This window comes from Drosophila kikkawai, chromosome 2L (genome assembly GCF_030179895.1).
Source record: "Drosophila kikkawai strain 14028-0561.14 chromosome 2L, DkikHiC1v2, whole genome shotgun sequence".
Classification (NCBI taxonomy): domain Eukaryota; kingdom Metazoa; phylum Arthropoda; class Insecta; order Diptera; family Drosophilidae; genus Drosophila; species Drosophila kikkawai.
In genome coordinates, this window is record NC_091728.1 from 6,507,690 (window position 1) to 6,523,071 (window position 15,382).

The window sequence follows — 15,382 nt, forward strand, 5'->3', positions numbered from 1 at the left end:
AAACTGTTTTACACGAGTTCTTAATAAGAAAGGAGAGCTTAAGCTTATTCAGAATTATTCGATGCTCAGATTTAACTATTTTCCAGTTATTTAACTAATTTAAATTATATTTAAAAATATACTTACATAATCTCTTTTATTTTTAAAAGAGGCAAATGAATATAATATAATATACGAAACCAAGCCAGTTACTAAAATCTAGATCCGCTCCTGTATTTTCCGGACTGACAATCAATGTGGCTGGCCGTCGCCTGTGGATTCTGCTCCTGTTTCAGCTTTAATAACAAAAAGCAAAGCTGCTGCTGAGCAAACAGAATGTCAGCGCCAAATGAGATCAGGCTGCGAGGGCGGGAGCAGGGAGACGAAGGACAGGGCCCACTGTGTGCCTGTGTGGGAGTGGGTACGAATGAGGATGCACTGATGCACTGATGCACCCATGCACCGTCGTGACCGCTGCACATGCAAGTGGGTTGCCGCCATGTGGCAATTGTGTCAGTGTCATTGCGATTCGGCTGCGTGCGCCTCGTGCATTGTTTGCCATGTCAAACATTGTCATTTATCCAAAGTCTACGACCTGGGGGCCCAGGGAAGCTGCTCCAGTTCCCGACTGCCAGAGTCCAAGCTTTGCATATTGCAATTAAGTTTTGTTTGGTCCCGAAATTTCTCACATTGAAAGGACGATGCAGGCGACGCCTGATGCCGAGCATATGCCGCTCGCTCGCTCAATTAAAACTTTTTCAGCCCAATGTTGTGGCAATTCGGTCCTTTTAATTTTCCTGTCTTGCAATGACATGGAAGGCACCTTTACCGCAAATTGGGCTTTTCGCCTGAACAGGAGATGTTATTACTTATTTTGAAAGTTTCGAAATATAATATAAAACAAGGGAAGGTGATATAAACTTTTGCGTTGCAACTTGAAGTCTTTAAGTTTAACGTAGAACCTTACACAATTTATGTCGTAAAAAATCAGATAAAAAAGCTATCTTAATTAAAAGGACACCCCTTTCCAACTAAATAAGTTGGCCTAGTCAATATCTAAAAAAAAAGTGTATGTAAAATAACAAAACCATAAAAATGCAAATAGAAAAAAGCACGCTTTTATATATATATATTTCATATTAAACATCCTTTTGTGTTTTACGACTGCTGAGCGGTGAAATGGCGGCCGCAAAACCCTTGCCCGCGCAGTCACCTTTTCACATACGACCATCAAATTAAATTTTATTGCATTAGGCGAATGGGTGAAAAAGTAATTGCCAACATTTCAGCCTTTTCTTGTCTATTTTTTTTCTTTATTTTCTTGTTCAACCGCTTCCTTTTACGGCTCCACGTGCCACCGGCAAGAAAAAAGCAATTTGTTGTAATTTCATTGCGTTTCCATCGCACGCGGCCCCAGTCATATATATGGTACTATATATACACACACTCGAATACACACGTCATTTAAAGTGGAATTAAATGCGAGAGTGAAAATTCATTGGGCTTTGATTCGATTGCTGCGTTTTTTAATTATTTGCTCTTCTTTACGAAAGCAATTCAATCTGGAGGAGGGAGAGAGAGATTGTAGAAGGAGCTCGGCCAAGAATGGTATTGGGTTTAAAGCTTTCCCTAGGCCATTATGCCTTCTTGCATGTATGAATGCTCATATTTTCCTTCCATGCACTTTGGCTTTTTGTCAAAAATCTGTCAGAATCCCGGGCAGCGTCTCGCAACTAAGTAACCCAACTCCGGAGATCCGGGATCTGAGAAGAAAGAGTGTGAAATATGAGTGTAACGACCAAGGAATACCTGGCACTCAAATCGCACTCTTGATCTAAGATAAATGAATTCAACAAGACTGCTATAAAATATTTAAAGTAGTGAAAGAAATCGGGTTAAAATATAATAATATAACTTAAGCTTTCCCCAAATACCATATACCCCTTATTCCATAAAACAACGGGTATCAAAACCCGGGGGCAACTTTTGGCGACTCATATGACATATTCATGGCGGCCATATGCGTGTATGTATTTTGGGTTAGCCATATCCATTGAGCCATTCGCCCCAACGTCATTTCGCAAATGCAGTCAAGCATTTCCCCTGCTCGCGTTGTCAGCAGTTTTTCGAGTGCAGTCCCATAAAGTTGCTGCAGATTTTTGGCAAGCGATTTTAATTGTTCGGCTTTCCGAATTTGAATGAATTTAAAATGCGCAAAATTGGATTGCCAAGAGCAGTCAAAACAATGCCATGCCCTGGGATCTGACCGGAATCTATCTACTCACCGCCAGTGGAATGTGCGAGTAACACATGCCTTCCGTATGCGCAGCAGCAGCACATTTAATTTTTATTTAAAACAAAGGGCCGGCAGCACAAATAAAAAGCCAAAAAAATAAAACTTTCTGTGCCAAATACTTTTTGTGTAAAAAAACATTCGAAGTGCACATGTCGCAAAATACACAGAATTATGCAAAAAATACAAAGAGTTAAAAAAAAAAGGAAAAAACCTACCAAAACTTGCGAACACACGGCCCAAAAACCAGCTGCAGGTGATTTTCGGCGATTCGTAAAAAATGCAAAGCCCGCTTCATTGAAATGAAGAAGGTTTAGTGCCAGAGCTTCAGCGGAAATGTTCCTGCGTTTTCTTTTTTTTTTTCCCTGCTGGTTGATCCTTACGAATAGCCGTTGATGAGTAAACTTTAAGGTTGCAAAGGAGATTTTCTTTTGGACGGATTTTTGTTTAAAAACAGTACGAGATGTGTAAGAGAGATATATGATTGAGCCCTTTTCTCTACGTCAACTTGAAAATGTTTCTTAAGCAAAAATTAAATTAGAAACAAGCTTAAAAGTTTTTAAATAAATAATGAGTGCTGTCTTGGGTTACTCGAAGTTCACTTTTTAATAATTAACCGCACCTTGGTAAATCAAAATACATTTTCAAGGGCTCACAGCGTTTAATTAATTATTGATGAAAATCTAAAGACAAAAGTTATGCCTCACAAGTAACTTTATATACGTTTCCCTCTTTTATTTACTCAATTTCAGTCAAGTTGTAAGATTTTCTTTTATAAATAGAATTTTCCACGCTGCAAAATAAAGCCAAGTACATCGTGTGTGGGTTGTCTGGGAAAAACGCTTCCGTCGCAGAAGGCACGACACGAAACGATGGCGATAAATAGGCAGCACGGAGTTGTGAGCATCGCAGATGTCAAAACACAAGGCAATTAATTTCCGCCGTACAATGGCTGGCGAACAGGACCACAGCATTCTTATGTAACAAGAGCAGGTCCTGGCAGTGTGTAGGTCAGTGTGTAAGCCTAACAAAGGGGCGGCTTCGCAAAACTAAGCATGCTGCTGGTATATCCATGTGCGAATGATAAACTGCTCCTTGTTCATAATATATATGGTGGTAGGTGGTCAGCCAGGACTTGCATGGAATTTTGTCTAGAGCGAAATACAAATACTTTGCATAATTGCGGTCACCAATGAAATTTTCAACTCAAAAATTGTCTTGCTTCGTCTTATTTCAGCCCGCACCAAGATTTCGCATAAAAGTAAAAGTTTTACGGCCATCAGAAAAGTTTTCTCGTCACTTTTTGTTTTGTCCCTTTTCCTCCCTGGGGAACATTTGATTATTCGACCGTCTGACAAAGCGACGGCGCTAAACTTTTTTCGCCTCAACCTCCTTTCTGGTATGAATCCTCACCCCAAGAGTGATGCGAGTTTGATGGTAATAGTGGAGACGGTACACTGCAGATGGTACTAATAGATCAATTAGAAATTTCTTTCATTGGATACGCATTATGGCCAAGATCCAGAAAGAAGTGACAAGCAAGGGAAGTGGATTTAGCTCGGCTTTGCTTTTGGCTTTTCACGCTTTTCGAGGGCTCCAGGACCTGACCTTTTTGGCCAAAAAGTGAGCAGGAGTAGAAAAGGATGGGACAGAAGGGTCGAAATGGAAAATTAATTTCGGTTGACGTGTGTCAGCAACGCATGACTAACAAACAGCGGGATAACAATTGCTATTCCAGCTGAAAAACGAGCGACAAGGGGTAAAACAAATGGCAAAGGATGCCCAATTATTTTGAACAAATGGTTACACGTTTTTTTTAGCTGACCGAAAATTCGCTCAAGCTGGGAGCCCAATTAAATTGTCAAAAATGCTGTAAGCGTGAATTATGTTCTGTGATTTTAAATGTCTGCCATTTTCCAGTGAAAATTGCGTTTAAAAGAGATTTCATGGCAAGGGATTTCATTATATTTCTGAGCCCTTCTTTAATGGCTTTCCTTGGCAGCAGAAAAACTGTAATTTCCACGAAGTCAGCATGTACGGATTTTAAGCTGTTTTCATTAAAATTAAGCTTCATATTAAGTGTCACAAGAATATATTAATAAGTGCCTCAAGCAAAGGACTTGGTCGAAATTAATACCTTTGAGTATTTAAAACTCAAATACTTTCTTAAATATTTTTATACGGATTCCTTAGCAGATTTTATCTTTAAATATGATGAAAATTGAGACAGAATTGAACCCAAATTAACAATTGAGTGCTCCTTGCGTTCTCAGAAGTTTTTGTTTTTTATAAATAACCCAGTTTTTTGTGTCTACCGAATTGAAGAATAAAGGAATAAGGATGTCCTGGCGACAGCCTATTTCTCTGTATTCCATGACCTTGGCAGCCGGCAGCTTACATATTTAAATTATTCTCCAGCCGAGTGCTTGACCCCGGCATCTGTATTTGATGATGATGCTGTTGGCGATACTCCGGATAACTACAAATTCAGCTTAGGCACGTTCTCAAAAAAATCAAGAAGAAAAAACTCCCCCATCAAGTGGGTCCAATAAAACTTTTATGAGTCAGCCACAATCTCGGGTCCAGATAAGTGCGAGTCCTGCGCGGTGACAACTTGTCGCTGGTCCTGCCAGCAGTTCCGGCCAAACTGCTCTCCAGATCGCCAAACAGAACTCGAAACGTGCTTCCTTCCACTTATATCCTTTACGCTCTTTGTCCTTGCAGCTCATATGGATGCGCCTGCTTCCCCGGCTTCAGTGGCAGCGACTGCGGACATGGACCGCTGTGCCAGGACCTGCATACGAACGTCTGCCAGAACGGCGGCACTTGCAAGTAAGTAAATTGTCCAAATTTGCATCGCAAAGCCGAATTCTGCAAGTAAAGGAAAGCCATTAAACAATGGGAAAGGCTTTTTTAAGTCCTCATAATAATTTAAGAGCCCGCGAAAATCAATCGAACTTCCTTCGAGCTTCGATAAAATGTAAGCATCAATAAAACGACAAAGTGGAAGACAGCCACACAAATTTTATTCCTTTTCCAATAATTGTTTATAACGGTGAACATGGTTTTCAGGGAATTTATTTTCTTTTAATTTATTTATCCTAACTAAATTGTTTCATTGCCTTTTCGGAGAGGACTTCTCCCGATATTAAGTAACCACCAGCTGGGTATGTTTTTTCGAGCACTTATAGAGCTCTTACCCATACAAAAGCCTCTCGAATATGCAATGTTTTTTCGTATTCAAAGGAAAATTTTAATGCTCTGAGCCCCAAACAAGCCAGAATTAAGACCGGCGATTTATGAATTTACTCTTGTACATTTATTTTTTGGCCCACTCGCATGTTATTGTCCCCCTTTTTCTGGCCCAATTTTCTTATTGTCGGATCGTCATTCGCAGGCACATCGGCGACGCCGCCATAACTTGCCACTGTCCGAAGGGCTTCAAGGGGACCAGATGCGAAATACCCGAAATAAACGAGACGACGCAGGGTAAGTGCAATAATAAATGTTATTTCCCAGATATATCTACATATATATACACACACAAACACAAACCGGCTAAAAGGCGCCAGGACCCAAAAAAAAAAAAAAAAAAAATGGGGGGGGGCAAAAAAAAAAAAGCACGAGGGCGGAACAGGGCATGGACACTGCTGTTAAAGTGAAAATGTAATTAAGGAAATAATTAGCATTAAAAATGCACTCAATGGCAGCTGAGGTGCCCCCGCAGACACGAGGCAGACAAATTGAAAGGATGCTCCTCTTGTCCCGCCCCATCTGCCAGTCCTCTTGCGCCATTTAATCGCCAAGTGCGTGCAAAAACAATAAAAATGTATAAACACTGCAGCCAGGAGCATTAAAAGCCAGCAGCAGCAACAGCAGGCGACACAGCAGCGGAAAACCTCAGGTTGTCGCTCTCCGGTATCCGTGCCAATTTCCCTCCTGCTACCTCCAGTATTTTCACGAAACCGGGGAAAAGGTCGGAAAACCCATGACAAGAACAACAGCGAACATGTCACCAGTCGCCAACATTGTTTAAGGTTTAAGTTGCGCAGTTCATTGAATCGCAAAGTGCCTGCAATGGTAATGAGAAAGGGCTACGAGGCACAGAAGATCCGAGTCCAATGCTGCAAGCGGATTGTCCGATGTTCCGGTGATTCCAAGAGAATGAAGGAATCCGAGAACTGAGCTATTAGCATTCCAGAAAACCCCGAAAAAATTCGGAAGCGATTTCAGTACAGTGAAAGCTGTTTATTGAACAAATGGATTTTAAAAATGTAATATACGTTGGCGTACATGGCGTATGAATAATTTTATTTTGCAAACTCTAAAACAATATAGTAATTCTACTAAGTTCTGAACCTTTCAAAACCAAATAACTAAAAACGAGTAGTAGTATTAAGGAAGACAGACAATTTAAAAAGGAGAAATATATTGGCATACATGGCGTATGATTAATTTTTTGTAAATTTCATGGAAGCTCTAAAACCTCAAGCTCCAATAATTCCATTAAATGAAGTTCAGTTAATTAAAGAAATGTATTACAGTTAAGGAAACGTAAATGAAAGGGGGAATTTGAGATGAATGTAATGTATTTATATCTTACTTACAGACTCTAAAACCTCCGCTTTAAATTTTCATTAAAATTCAGACTATGTCAACAGAGTTCTCCCATAGAGTTTTTACTGTATGCCAAAAGGCTCTAGAGAAATTGTTAAATAGAAGAGAAGCTTCCAGCACTTGGTTAAAATTCGTCAGCATGTAAAATGCAGGGGCGTCAAAGCCAAAGGTGAACTGCAGACAAAAAAAGAATGCCAATTTCATCGATTTTGACACTCAGCCCATATTCCCCGCTGGGCATATAAAAGAGCGCATAGAGCTGGGATAAAAGTGCGAAATGGAGAGATTATTTGGGAAGATTATCCGAACGTTTTGCCCCGACACATGCTTGGCATACTTGCCGCATTCAGCCTAATGTCCCCCAAGCGATTTTTTTTGGGTTGTGCAAGACTGACACTCTCTATTCACACACCCTTTTGCCACAGGTGTGGTATGCTCCACACACACACATACATACATATATTTTCGGGTTTTATGAAATATTTCACATACTCGCAGCAGATTGACCTTATGGGGAAGCAATTATTACAGTCTCTGACATCTTTTTAGGCTGCACCAGCAACACCAGCTCCATCGATTGCCACCAGGCCTGCGACTTTGATAGCTTCAGCCGCATTGGCTCCATGCCCCCCGGTCAGCGTTATTCCGCCGTAAAAACTAACCGGAACTTGGCTCGCAGCGGTAAAACCCGATACGAAGTGACCATGAGGCTCGGAGCCAATCTCACGGGATACTATCGACACGCCGACCGGGATCAGCTTTCGGGCGTTATGGAGAGACAGGTGAGCTCAGCAGATTTCTATTTAAATATAGTATATATAAAATATAAATGTATGTGTATTAATTGTTACTGAAACTCCCATAAAAAATTTTAATTTTCTCGAAATATTTTCTTTATTTCACATATGTAGCTTTTACGAATGTGTGCTTTTCTTGTTTAAATATTTGTTCCATAATTATGTATTTAATGGAAACCCATATTGTTAGCCCACATAGTTATTAAGCTGCTCCTCACCCTCGGCGCCTGGGTGTAGCACATTTCGCACCACTCCTGGCGTAGCCTCCAAGGAAGCAGTCCACGCCGGCGGATGAGCCGCCTGCTGCTGGGCATTGTTTGGTGTCGGACTGCCGGCACTGCTCTCCATGATCGTGGGCATATTGGGCGGATGCTGGGCGGACGTAGCTGGTGGATCCACTCGCTCCAGCAGTTGGGTGAAGCTGCCCCCGATCAAGTCGCTGCTCTCGCCGCGCTTGTAGCTGTGGGCGGAGCGGGAGAGGGGACGCCAGCGGTTCAGTTTCTTGGAGGCCATCCGCTGCAGGGGCGGAGTGCGAGTGCCCGTTTCCGGATTGAAGGCCGCGCCAGAAGCAGCTGCCTTGCTTCCGGACGTGTGCTGCTCCAACAGATTGCTCACCAGCTTGTCCAACGCCTTCAGGTCCACATTTAGCTGGGAATTGGGTATCGAGTTCATCCGGCTGCCAGACAGGCTGCCCGGCGTTGTTTGTCCAGGGTCACCATCAGCCTTCAGCCGATTGAGTCCGGCAATCTTGGCCAGACGTTCGGTAAGCTGTCGAAGAAAAGGAAGTAAACAAATATGTTTTAATTGTAATTATTTGAAAATAATGAAAAATAAACAGCAGGAACCTTAAAGGGAATTATTTATAATTATTTGAAAAGGGAGAAGGTAACCACTTCCCAACAAAATCTTAAATAACAATTACTTTTAAAAACTAATTAAACTAGGTCGCAGAAAAATAAAACAAACAACTGCAGTGTTGATAACCCACAATGGTTATATTTTATCTCTCAGCCCAATTAGTTGGCAATTGTGGCCCAAAAACAAAACTTCTCGCCCAGACCCTCCTTCTTAATAAATCGCCTCTGAGCGGCACTGAGACTGCTACTTGAGCGCAGCCAATTAAACTTTTCGTTTTCCCATATGCGAAATTACAATTAAGCAATAAAAACTAACGAAATATGCCCTTAGGCCTTGAGGCAACCAAGTGCCATGGCTGCACTGGAGAAGAAAGGCAATATATTCTCGGAGTCGAAGGCTGACTGTCTGGCTGTCAGGCCATGCCACGATGCCGCTCGGAGCTACTCGGCGTGCGACTTTAATTGATGTTTCATTTCCGTTGCAAAGTGCTTCCGTTTTCCTGGGCTCCGCATCCGCCGTTTGTTTTGTGTCCAACTTTTGAGAGTGGAGAGACTCGATCCAAGCGGAGTGGTGTGGTGAGCCGACCTGGTAATTGAGTATCAATGCGGTTTTAAGTGAAAAATGCTGGCAACCCTTGGCTTTTGCCCTCACCGAGAGTAACGGCATCCGTTCCCCTATTTCCACCCATTTCCACCGAACTCAATGGACGACCATTTCCGTTTTTAATCTTTTGCCTTGATTTGCTCGCTCTACGCTTTTCGCTTCGTTTTGGTTTTCGTTTTCGTTTTGGTTTTGGTTTTCGTTTTCATTTCATGTTTCTGTGTTTTTTCAATTGCCTCGTGCTCCATTCAAATGGGGTTAATTGAGTTTTAGTGGCCGGGACTCACTTTAAACTGATTACAAGCTGGCAGGGGAGAGGTCCATTCGTCCGTCCTTCCGTCCGTCTGTAGGCTTTGCCAGTTTGTTTAGCATTCGGCTTGGTTATTCGGTGGCCGTCGTCTCTCTATCTCTGGAAATATTTGGAGCATGTCAGTCTGGCAGGCACTCGAGCGACGTCGGGAGGAGTGCCTCAACCCACTACTACCACCTGCTCTCAGAACCGCCTACTGCTGGAAACGGAATTAATGTAGAAGTTGATTTGTGGCAATCGACGCTTGGTTGGCTTTTGAATGCTTCTTGCCGGCGAGTTTTAATTGAGGCGCCTCCTTCTCGCTCGTGTCTGCTGCTTAAGCAGGAAATTAAGAAAGTTTTTCCAAAAGGCCCTATGATTATGAATTCAGGTGTAATTAGCGCAGGGACGTGGCACATTTTGCTAACAAGAATTTTAGAAAACAGAACTCTTTCTATAAATTAAAAATAGGTTCAAGATGCTCTATTAATTTGGTGGTAATTTTTTTCTTAAGCTTCATGTTACCCCTTAAGTAGGTCTTTTCTGCTCGGAAGCCACACCCGAAAATCCAGTCTGATGTGGATTTAGTGACAAGGTCGAAGGCACGACTGCAGCTCTGTGTAGGTTTTCCCCTCTCCAAAATGACAGATGTTGCCCAGTGGGTCTACTTTCAGTTGGCGCATAAAAAGCGACAGGAGTTTATTTTCGTGCGGGGCTCCTTAGAACGAGTCCAACAGGTTCGGCTGGCTTAACTATAAATCTTACATGATTTTCAACTACTCAGTGTACCCGGGTTGTTGCTTCGCCGCGTCCTTTTTGCCGTTTGCAGTGTCCCTGAGTGAGTCCTTTTTCCGCTGTCCTTGCCATCGCTGCACGCCGCCTTGATTTATGATCCTCGCAACTTGCTTTATTGTCGCATCGCCCGGGGGGCGGCACTTTTTCCGGGGCGCCATGCACTTCTTGTACGACTCGCCAGGCTTATCAACTAATGATTGAGGTCAGTTGGCCACCCTATGCTGCTGTCCCAACTCCGCCAAATAATTGCCAGTAATTAAGCTTAAATGCCGTTTCGGAGGACGTCCGCCCGGCCGCCCAGCCTCCAGGGCCTGCGAGGTCGATGGGTCATGAAAAATGCAGTTTGAAGATACTTCTGACCCCAAAACCTTTTTAAAGTGCACGAAAAGGAGGAAAGTATGGACAATTGAATAGGAACCTAGTTTATTAAAGTAAATAAGTAACGGTCTGTTTGCCCCAGAAGAAGGTAAACATTAACAAGTGCGCCTGGCCTTTTAGTTTTCACAAATCGATGGCAGAGATAGTGTTGTATCAACTGAGTCAATAAAAATAATTTAACAACGGCATCTACCCATTCACCGATACGGCACGCCAAATATTTTGCTTGATCTCATCTAGGCCCAATCGCAGGCACAATGGCACATCATCAAACAAACCGTTGGGTTGCGAAAAGATGTGTAAACAGCTGAGCACATTTGCGAATTTGGTATCAATCGGGTGGGAAATCGCTATAAAAGCGAAGTTCCAAAAGTGAACAGACTATCAGTCCCCTCTGCTTCACTACCAGCAATATGAGAAAGTGTACAGTGATCTTTGGCGCTCTGCTGGCGACCATCCTCCTGGCCAGCCTTCCAATGGGCCAGGCTGTAACCTGTGCCGCTGATCCTTCAGACGCGGCCTGTATCGACTGCACGGATACTGCAAATGCATCCAATGCCGAGTGTGCTGCCGCCACCACCACCCCAGCTGCTACTGACGCAGCCACCACTCCAGCTGCCGCTGAAGAAGCCACCACTGCTGCCACTGCAACGGGTGACAGCACCACAGCAGCCAGTGGAACCGATTCCACTACGGCCTCATCCGGAACGACTGGAAGGAGGAAGACGAAGAGGAAGTCCAAGACTGTCCGCAAGTTGCCAAAGGTGATCACAAGGAGGAGGCGCAACAGGAATAGGAATAGGAACAGCAACACCAACACCAACAGAAACAGCAACAGGAGGAGGAACACTTCTGGTTAAACCTGCTGAGACCATCAAACCGCCACTGTAAAGGACACGAAAAAAAAAAAACGCTTGTACTCTTAAAAACTGATTATCTTCTAAGAACGAAATATACATATATCATATTGGGCCCGTATGGATAATTTGTATTAATTATTCCAGGAATCTGTGCTACCTATTGCGGGGTGAATAGAAGGCTTAAACTGAAGTAACAGAAAAGCCGAATTGAAATGTTTAGCCGAATTTTAACAAGTCGGTTTGCAGGGCTTTGTGACTGTATATTTCATAATATTGACATTAACAACTGAATAAAACTTCAAAAACAGATAAATTTTATGCCAAAAAAGTTTTTTACTGAAAAACTTTTCTTTTATAAAATTCTTGAAATTGTGCAATTGAAATATTCGTACCAGTCAGGAATTAAAAATTATTTATTAAAATCAAATTAATTCACTTATGTGATTTTTATACCCTTGCAGGGTATTATAATTTCAGTCAGAAGTTTGCAACGCAGTGAAGGAGACGTTTTCGACCCTATAAACCATATATATTCTTGATCAGCATCAACAGGGGAATCTTTCTAGATATGTCTGGAAGAAATCGATTTTTTGGCCATTTTTGCAAAATTTTATAAGGGGTTACATCATTAAAATTTTTGATTTTTATAAAAAAATTGAATTTTCAAAATTTTTAAATAAAGTATACAGATTTATTAACTGTAGAAAATCTTGCACAGAACAGTTTTCCGATTTAAAATTAATGCTCTTTTGGCCGAGTTATGATATTTTTAATTTAAAAAAATCAAGACTTTTTTAATTTAAAAAATCCGATTTTATAATACAAAATAATATTTTTCTAAGTCAAGGAATCATTTCCGACCCCATAAACCATATATATTCTTGATCAGCATCAACAGGGGAATCTTTCTAGACATGTCCGGAAGAAATCGATTTTTTTGTCATTTTTGCGAAATTTGATAAGGGGTTACATCATTAAAATTTGCAAAAATGGCCAAAAATTTTGATTTCTTAAAATTTTAAAATTGGTATGCAGTTTTTTTAAATTAATAAAAACAGACACAAAACTGCTTTCCGAATCGAAATTAATGCATTTTTGGCTTAGTTATGATATATTTTAATTGTTACCTGCAAGGATATACAAACTTTGGCTGGCCAAAGTTAGCTTTCTTTCTTGTTTATTATTTGTTTTTGATTTTTTCTCCTTATCTGATTGTCTCCTGATAATAATTTTATTATATAATATTGTTTAATTATTAATATCAATATTTGAAAGATTCTAAATTGGTATTACATATTATATATTTAAATTTAATAAATGTATAACTAATTGAAACCAAATTTCACATTTTATTTTGAGCGTATCCATAAATATTTATTTAATAAGGGCTGACCTATTTATACCTATTTAGTTTCGGTCTCAGGAAAAATAAAAGAAGAAAATTTAAAAAAAAAGCTTAGTTAAGGAAAGCAACAATTAGTCTTGTTTAGAGATAGATTCGAATATGAAAGAAGAAAGACAGCAGTAAAATGAAAACCCATTCCAAATGGCACCTCGACCTCATAATAATAAATATAAAACACATAATAAATATACAACGCATAATATATACAAAACTTAACCAATCTTCAAAACAATTTGTCAACAAATAATGAAAGCGGATGAAATCGCGTGGCACACAGCTGTGCAAACTCGCAAAATGTTATCGATCAGATGGAAAATCGCTATAAAAGTGAGATCCGAGTGACATGAGATTATCATTTGCTTCTGGCATTCTCCAGCAACATGGGAAAGTTCACAGTGATCTTTGGCGCTCTCCTGGCGACTATCTTCCTGGCCAGCCTTCCAATGGGCCAGGCTGTAACCTGTGCAGCTGATCCTTCAGACGCGGCCTGTATCGACTGCACGGATACTGCAAATTCATCCAATGCCGAGTGTGCTGCCGCCACCACCACCCCAGCTGCTACAGCCGAAGCCACCACTCCAGCTGCCGCTGAAGAAGCCACCACTGCTGCCACTGCGGCGGGTGACAGCACCACAGCAGCCAGCGGAACCGATACCACTACGGCCTCATCCGGAACGACTGGAAGGAGGAAGACGAGGAGGAAGTCGAAGACTGTCCGCAAGTTGCCAAAGGTGATCACAAAGAGGAGGCGCAACAGGAATAGGAATAGGAACAGCAACAGGAGGAGGAGCACTACTGGTTAAACCTGCTGAGATCATCAAACCGCTATTTATTCAGGACACGAAAATCGCTTATACTGTTAAATATTTTAGTTTTAATTTAAAGAAAATATATATATATTTCCAATTGGGCCCATAATTATTAAAACCTATTATCGTATTGAAAATGAAGAATCGCAAACTTTAACACGAGTTTTAAAAGCTCTCGAAGCAGCGTTAGTTCTCAAAATTAGTATGGCTTTCGTATTTCAGGGGATTTCGCCATCCTGGAAAATACACAAGTAAACAATTTGTTTCCTTTTTAAGAATTGTTTCCATTTTCCATTTACCATTATTACCCATTCTAAAATATTTTATAATTATTAGAAATTAGAATTCAGCGTTTTTGCTCCAGCCTATCCAAACATTCCCTTTTGCTTTTTTTGTGGCTCCTTAAACCACTTCCTTTAATCTTAAGACATTCTGAGCCTAAGCTCCTTCCACGTACTCTTAAAATTCAAGCTTTGAATTTGTAAGCTTAAACCCAAAAGAACTCATTTACCTTCCTATAGTTATATATACTTGATCAACAGACAATTCTAACTCGTAATTTACACTTCTTCAAAATAAAAAAATGGAAAAAACCCCCAGAAGCCTATTTCTTTTGGCTTCTTGGGTGCGAGGAATTTGACCGTGGCCTTTGCTAGGCACTGCATTACCGCGGACAGGGCAAACGGAAATTCCTTACCCGTTGTCCAGGATAATAAAAGAAAATTTCGTCCGCCTAGGATTTATGAATTAATAATTTATATATTTATCAGTCACTTTTTTTTAATACTGCCTAAAAACAACAACAAAATCTTCTCTTATAATTCAAAAAGTGCGTTTACTGTGGTTTGTTTTGTTTCTAGGACAATCAAATACTTAAAATGTTAAAAAAGTGTGTTCTACAAATTAAAAAAAAAACGACGTCGCCCGCTAATATCCATTGTTCAAGTCAAATCGACCCAATAGGCAATTTAAATAAAGAATATAGGCCGATAAAGCAAATAAACCGCCTAATTGACAATACGAACCAACAAACTGATAGAGGGCACATTAGACAGCTGTTTAAACTGCCAATGTGTATCAATATGATTGAAAATTGCTATAAAAGCTAGAATCTGGTAGACGTTAGATTATCATTTCCCTTTTACGAATCTCCAGTAAGATGAGAAAGTGCACTGTGATCTTCACCGCTCTCCTGGCAACCATCTTCCTGGCAAGCCTTCCACTGGGCCAGGCTGTAACCTGTGCCGCTGATCCTGCGGACGCGGCTTGTATCGACTGCACGGATACGGCAAATGCATCCAATGCCGAGTGTACCGAAACCACCACGCCAGCTGCTACAGCCGAAGCCACCACTCCAGCTGCCACCGAAGCCACCACTGCTGCCACTGCGGCGGGTGACAGCACCACAGCAGCCAGCGGAACCGATACCACTACGACCTCCTCCGGAACGACTGGAAAGGTAAAGAGGAAAAGGAAGTTCAAGAATGTCCGCAAGTTGCCAAAGGTGATCACAAAGAGGAGGAGAAACAGGAACAGGAACAACAGGAGGCGAAGGAATAACTCTAGCTAAAGACCCTCATACTTTGAACATATTTAATTCTTCTTTACAATGACGTCTGATATCTGAAAAACATAATTTTAGGACATACAATAAGTTTTCCTCTGGGCCCAAATTCTGTATTTATTTATAAAATTATAAAAT

The 15,382-nt window shown here is 41.1% G+C and overlaps 5 protein-coding genes across 6 annotated transcripts in view; 4 read left to right on the forward strand and 1 right to left on the reverse strand.

Moving 5' to 3' along the window:
* LOC108081958 (uncharacterized) overlaps positions 1-15,382 on the forward strand; it is a 125,085-nt gene that overhangs the window by 40,537 nt on the left and 69,166 nt on the right. For both annotated transcript variants that reach the window (XM_041775681.2, XM_070285210.1), the window contains 3 exons: positions 4,997-5,104; positions 5,670-5,761; positions 7,439-7,671. In XM_041775681.2, the coding sequence (XP_041631615.1) occupies positions 4,997-5,104; positions 5,670-5,761; positions 7,439-7,671 (433 nt within the window). The remainder of the gene's footprint in view (positions 1-4,996; positions 5,105-5,669; positions 5,762-7,438; positions 7,672-15,382) is intronic.
* Positions 7,538-15,310, forward strand: LOC108074480 (protein new-glue 2-like). The gene is made up of 2 exons (XM_017166552.2): positions 7,538-7,671; positions 14,836-15,310. Exon 2 carries the CDS (start codon positions 14,840-14,842, stop codon positions 15,248-15,250), a length of 411 nt encoding a protein of 136 aa, XP_017022041.1. The 5' UTR covers positions 7,538-7,671; positions 14,836-14,839; the 3' UTR covers positions 15,251-15,310.
* The window catches only part of LOC108082030 (uncharacterized), a 45,714-nt gene continuing 38,090 nt past the window's right edge, over positions 7,759-15,382 (reverse strand). Inside the window, exon 13 of the mRNA XM_041775682.1 lies at positions 7,759-8,454. Coding sequence (XP_041631616.1) covers positions 7,873-8,454 — 582 coding nt within the window. The 3' untranslated portion in view covers positions 7,759-7,872. The remainder of the gene's footprint in view (positions 8,455-15,382) is intronic.
* On the forward strand, positions 11,017-11,577 carry LOC108074478 (protein new-glue 2). Its single transcript, XM_017166550.3, has one exon. The coding sequence runs from the start codon at positions 11,020-11,022 to the stop codon at positions 11,464-11,466; it is 447 nt and encodes a 148-aa protein (XP_017022039.2). The 5' UTR covers positions 11,017-11,019; the 3' UTR covers positions 11,467-11,577.
* On the forward strand, positions 13,240-13,777 carry LOC108074479 (protein new-glue 2-like). Its single transcript, XM_017166551.2, has one exon. It carries the CDS (start codon positions 13,252-13,254, stop codon positions 13,672-13,674), a length of 423 nt encoding a protein of 140 aa, XP_017022040.1. The 5' UTR covers positions 13,240-13,251; the 3' UTR covers positions 13,675-13,777.

Excerpts from the sequence above, each read along its gene's own strand:
- LOC108074479 (XM_017166551.2), top strand. The coding sequence starts at position 13,252 with ATGGGAAAGTTCACAGTGATCTTTGGCGCTCTCCTGGCGACTATCTTC.
- LOC108074480 (XM_017166552.2), top strand. The coding sequence starts at position 14,840 with ATGAGAAAGTGCACTGTGATCTTCACCGCTCTCCTGGCAACCATCTTC.
- LOC108074478 (XM_017166550.3), top strand. The coding sequence starts at position 11,020 with ATGAGAAAGTGTACAGTGATCTTTGGCGCTCTGCTGGCGACCATCCTC.